The sequence below is a fragment of the Hippocampus comes genome, unplaced genomic scaffold (assembly GCF_001891065.2).
Source record: "Hippocampus comes isolate QL1 unplaced genomic scaffold, H_comes_QL1_v1.1 scaffold9, whole genome shotgun sequence".
NCBI classification, from domain to species: Eukaryota; Metazoa; Chordata; class Actinopteri; order Syngnathiformes; family Syngnathidae; genus Hippocampus; species Hippocampus comes.
Window position 1 is genome coordinate 4,893,420 of NW_017805275.1, and position 5,558 is coordinate 4,898,977.

At 40.7% G+C, this 5,558-nt stretch overlaps 1 protein-coding gene across 1 annotated transcript; it reads right to left on the minus strand.

The window, feature by feature from the left end:
• Positions 1 to 4,197: 4,197 nt before the first annotated feature.
• Positions 4,198 to 5,494, minus strand: atoh1b (atonal bHLH transcription factor 1b). Its single transcript, XM_019869826.1, has one exon. The coding sequence runs from the start codon at positions 5,488 to 5,490 to the stop codon at positions 4,867 to 4,869; it is 624 nt and encodes a 207-aa protein (XP_019725385.1). The 5' UTR covers positions 5,491 to 5,494; the 3' UTR covers positions 4,198 to 4,866.
• Positions 5,495 to 5,558: the final 64 nt, after the last annotated feature.

Below are 5,558 nucleotides of genomic sequence, written 5' to 3' on the forward strand. Positions count from 1 at the left end.
TCTTGAAAATTGTGTGGAAAGTAGTTCTGCAACCAGATCAACGTTTTCTCCTTCGGCCATTTTGAGTTAAAATGCGAGTGACAGCTCTAGCAGACGCGAATCCAGTCTTTTTTTTTTTAATCTTTATTGAACACGTCAGGATACAATTCTCAGGAAACAGAAAAGGCGCTAATCCAATCACCGAACGCGCACGGCCAGTCTCGACGTAAGGCCTCCGAGCTAGCCCTAGTAGGAGACGAGAACAAGTCAGGATACAGGATACAGATCACGAGTCTGAGACTCGTGATCTGATTCAGACTCGTGATCTGATTGGCTATTGAATTTAATTTACGCACGTTCATGTACAGGCCTGCTCTGTTCAATCTGAAGGCCCCGAGCAAGTTTAATTTACCTGGCAACACAAGCTAGCTGAAATATGATTGGTTAAAAACTCTACCATAATAATTAAGTTATTTTTCGACTGTCTTTCAATGTTATTTAAAATAACATTGAAAGCCACTCAACTAAGTGGAAATAATATGACGTAAAGAATACAGAGAATAATTTTGTTAACATATTTATGAAAATAAAATAACAAATTTATGTTATTCTCAGAAAAGTAAATTTACTTTTCTGAGAATGTTTAGGCCAGCAGAGAAGGCCTTGCTGGCCCTCAGGGTCCGCCACTGGGTGTGAGCATTAAACTAGTTGACTGAAAGGCAGAATTATGTGGACATTTGAAATACGCATTTTGTTTGACAGTAAACTTCCACTTGGAGTGGCAGAAAAAAAAAGTAGTCTGAAGTCTCTTTTTTGAAGAGTTGTCTGCCGAGCTTCTGCTTCTGATGTTAGTTGAGAAAAAACAGACTTCCAGTTATGCCTTTGCATGACAGCATTACCTTTTTTAAAGTTTAACTGCATTCTAGAGCAGATTGTGCCGGTGTACCTTATGCCGTGATGGGGGAATGTATACCTTCTGAAAGCAGCATCCAGAAGCAAAACTTTAAGCTTTCAGTCCATTATAAATTCATGCAATCAGCAAAAACAACATTTGAGGAACTGCGAGAGCCAGTAATTTATTCGGTTCTGGTTTGGACACATCTATTTATTTTCTTTCCTAATGGATTACAAGTCAGCTAGAAAATACAGACACATGAGGTAATTTGTCGAAAGTAAGCAATTTTCAGTGGGGCTCGCCTCAAATTGCATTGATTCAATTTTGCTGATGTGTTTGTGCTTTGACCTCAGAGAATTTCCCATTTACTAGAAGTTAGTCGAAAATGAGACTGAAAAGTGAAGCACACCACGCAAATACTGCAGAGACTACATTACGCTGAAAATGCAATATTTTGCATTTGGTGAGGATGTTACAAAAAAGGTCTTTTATAGGCAGAAGGATCCTATGTTAAGTGTGAATGAATGTTCCACATCATCCACCATTTGCGAGCTCATAACTGTACCTCCTACAGTAGCCCCTTCTACAACATTAATGAAATTATGACACATTTTTGGCATGAAGTCAAATTGCTGACTAGTGATTCATCAGTGGCAGTAAGTGTTGCAATAAAATGGTGGTTGCAACTCCTCATAAATAAAGAAGACCTGTCTACGACTTTTCCCTTTTCTTTCACACTGTCGAAGTAAAGCATTTTAAAAATCCTGTTAAATATCTATCTGTCTGTCTGTCTCTCTGTCTCTCTCTGTCTCTCTCTCTCTCTCTCTCTCTAGCTAGCTAGCTGTCTGCACTTTCCGATTTTATATTTTTATTTCACCTTCATGGTCTGTTTTTTTTTTTTTTTTTGATGGATCGGAAGTTAATTACCAGTTACGGAGTCCTTGACAAGTTAGTCACCAGTTACTCAGTACTTCAGTATTTTTTTTTCCCACTCAAGTAACTATTTAGAGAACATAGTTTTTACTTTTATTTGAGTTGTATTATTCTCCAGAACAATTTTGGCTAATCTACCAACCTCACCAAATCGCTTTCAAATCGACATAGCAATGTAGTGGAATGCAATTTTCAAATGGCAAAAGCTGCAATTTGAGGAAAAATAAAGAACCCTTGCTTCAGTTCTGTAATAAGATTACAATAAATGGTCTTTCATATTAATTCATGGTTCCTTTGTGTTTATTTTAGCGTCAGCCTACTCTATAAGATCGAAACATTTCTTTGTAATACATCTGATATTGTTTATTGTGGTACAGATGAATTGATTGCTTGTGTTTGATTTTTTAAAAAATCCACGGGAAACTAGACCTTGAAAAAAAACAAATTGCATAATAAATCACAGTCACAATACTGAGGGAAAATAATTGCATTTACAGTAGATTATTTTTCAAAGTTGTTCAGCCCTACTTGGACGTTAATGAGCATCACAAAACAAGTGGTTTGAAGCAAGCCATCACTGTGTTAGGAGAGTTCATCTTGCAGCTGGGTATATCCAGCCAGGCCGATGTGAAAAGCAATTCCCATATCCTGCAGCGAGCTACTACACTCCCACGGAAAGTCATTACCTGACCATACTCCATTTCTCCAACTGATCTCAACCAGCCAACCTGTTGATGATGCACGTGGAGGCTCAGGCAGGTCCTCATTAATGACACTTCTGTAGTATTTGCAAAGCGGCATTTTCTTGTTTCGGCAAACAGTGCCAAAGGTGAGGATGAGGGGACACATTCCTCAGAGCCCGGATAATGTCACAAATGACAAACTTTATTATGACCATCTAAAAAAAAAAAGGTCAGCAGCCTGAAATAGAGAGAACACGTGTCCGTGATTGAGTCTGCCTTGGATACTGGCGTGTCATCAAGTTCCCTGCTATATGGAATGACACCCAGCCCGCGAATGACAAAAAGGTGATCGAGCAAAAAGACGAGGTCATCAGCTCCTCAGCTGGCAAGCCCGCACCCGCAGAGCTTTCGGCCAATTTGACACACAGGCTGGCAGAAAGCACTTCTGAGGGAGTGGAAAGGTTCTGAGCACGTCGTTTGCTTCAGAGAGGCAGTTTCCATTTGTTCCCCCATAGGCTATTAGTGGAGTAGGAAGAGCCACTTTAACGTGACAGATAGCCAGGCAGCATCATTAGCTTTATTAGAGTCTCACTCTTTATTTGCTTTCTTTTACTTGGAGAGTGTGCTTCTCGTTTGTGTGCATGGACAATCATGTACCTGATTTAGCTGCACAAGTGGGGTCCGATTGAAAAAAATGTAACTAAAAATTTTATCTTGACACTGTATTGATAGAACGCTTTGTTGTTTCACCTTTTACAGAGAAGAGAACGATGAGCTTGAGTTGAAATGGACACCACGGGCCTCATTAGAAAGCAGTTGAACAATAAACCTGAACAGGAACATTTTCAAAAGTCATACCCGATATTCAATATCATACAATATAAAGTTGCACTGAACATTATTCAGACGCATTGTCACTTCCATGGCAAAAATATGCATTTTCAATTTGGTCACTTTCAAGAAATAGTGACCGCAGGTGTTGTTGAGGTTTTCAAATCATTCTTTTTGTTTGTTTGTTTGCTAGTAGTATGAAACTGACTCCAAGTCACAGCTGTAGAATTGAATTTAAAATTCTGCTACTGGTTTATAAATCACTGAATGGTTTGGGTTCTGAATACATCAAGGAAACGCTGATTCGATGTAAACCTATTAGGCCTTGGGGGTCTGCAGACTCGGGTCAATTAGTGGAGCGCAGAGTTCAAAGCAAGCATGGTGAAGCAAGTATTCCCTTCATGTGTTGAATTGTTGTCAATGTACTTTCTTTTAGTAATTTTGATGTAATTTTTTTTTCTCTCCTTTGCTTCAGAATGCCATTCGTCAGCAGTTGTGTTTGTAAATGCTTTGAATGAAGTGTTCTGTCTTTGCTTGTGTGAAGCACATTGATTTGCCTTGTATATGAATTGTGCTGCATCAATAAAGCTACTGTTCCTTCATTGCAAACCACAGGCAATGTGCACATTTTCTGTGCAAGTGTGAGCGTTTTCATATATATATATATATGCACACACAAACAACACACACAGGCCCAGTGTATGGCCACAACCACAAAGTATAGGTGACTTAGACAAAATCTGTGCAACTCCCCTCAATCCACCACTTTTATGACCTAAATACAATTTCTCACCAGTGAATCAATACTGGTGGACATTTTTATTCTGGACTTACAGGCACAAGCACATAATTTATATAGCTCTGTATTATCTTTATTTGAGCAAAAAAACAAAACAAAACAAAACCAAAACCCCATCATGAATCCTGTATATACATAAATACCAAAATGTAGAACATAATCACATTAATGATGCTTTAGCTCATGTAAAGTGCAAAAAATGGCCTGTGAGAGTTCATTGTGACCATAAAAAGATGTTTAAACATTCCAGCCCACTTTATTAACCTATTTCTAATTATTCCATCAAACTATCACTTAACCCTTTCACTACCCGCAAGACCAAAAGCAGCTCAATATTTGATAGACTGGATGTTTTTAAAAGAATGAGTTCACCTTGACAACACATTGTTGTTGTTGACCTCAAATACAGGTGCACACCAAATGAGATGAAGATCCAAGTAGTCTCGGTGGTAATATGTCATATTTTCAACAAAAGTTCCATGTATAGTATTTAAAAGTTAAATAAGACCCTCAAAAACGGTGATTCCAGTGTCTCCAATAACTTTGAGTCATCCTTCTTAAAAAAGGAACAAAAAAGTAACTTTTCTTCCTGTTTTTCCCCCCTCATTAATATGCAGTTTGTTTCATTTTTATCATCAAATGACATGTCAAGCACTTGATAGGTACATATTTGAAAATCTATGAAAGGAAATATACAAAGTAAACTTTTTGTCTCGCCATGCTCGTGGTACTTCCAGTGTGCAGATTTAATGTCCCCCACTTTGAGTCTCTTCTACGTCACTGAGATGAGAAGATTCCCCATCACTGCAGTGGCAAGAATTGCTTTTATGCAGCTCACTTTTAGGCCCGAGTATGATGAGGTGCGAAGAAGAGGAGTCCCTCCGTTCTCTTTGCCGGTTCGGCTCCGCAATGTGACTGTGGATCATGTTCCTCCTGCAGGGGGTTTTGTCCGCGGCGGAGGCCGGGTGATGCTGGACCACGCCAGCCAGGAGCTCCGACAACTCGGTGATGTAAATCTGCGCCATTTGGAGGGTGTCGTACTTGGACAGCTTTTTCTCGTTCTCTAGTGACGGAATGACGCTCCTCAGCTCGTCAAAGGCTTTGTTGAGGCCGTGCATCCTCCTCCTCTCCCGTGCGTTGGCTGCCACCCGCCGGTGTCTGTGCGGGCCGCAGTGGGGCGGCGTGTCGCCCATCTCCGCGCAGCCGGCCTCGGGATTCCCGTGGGCTGACGCGCGGCCCGGCAACTCCGGCGCAAGGTGCTCCGGCGCGTCTGTCCTGCTCGAAAAGAGACGCATGGCGTTGGGGGAAATCCAGGTTTTGTGCTCCTCCGCATGCTGAGTCCAGATAGGAAGCGCTGTTTTGGTGCTCATGGTGTAATACTCACGAGTTGTCTGCACTGCAACATGCATGCAACAATTTATACAACTCCCCCCCCCCC

Bases quoted from the DNA above. Each gene is read 5' to 3' on its own strand.
- atoh1b (XM_019869826.1), bottom strand. From the start codon at position 5,490: ATGAGCACCAAAACAGCGCTTCCTATCTGGACTCAGCATGCGGAGGAG.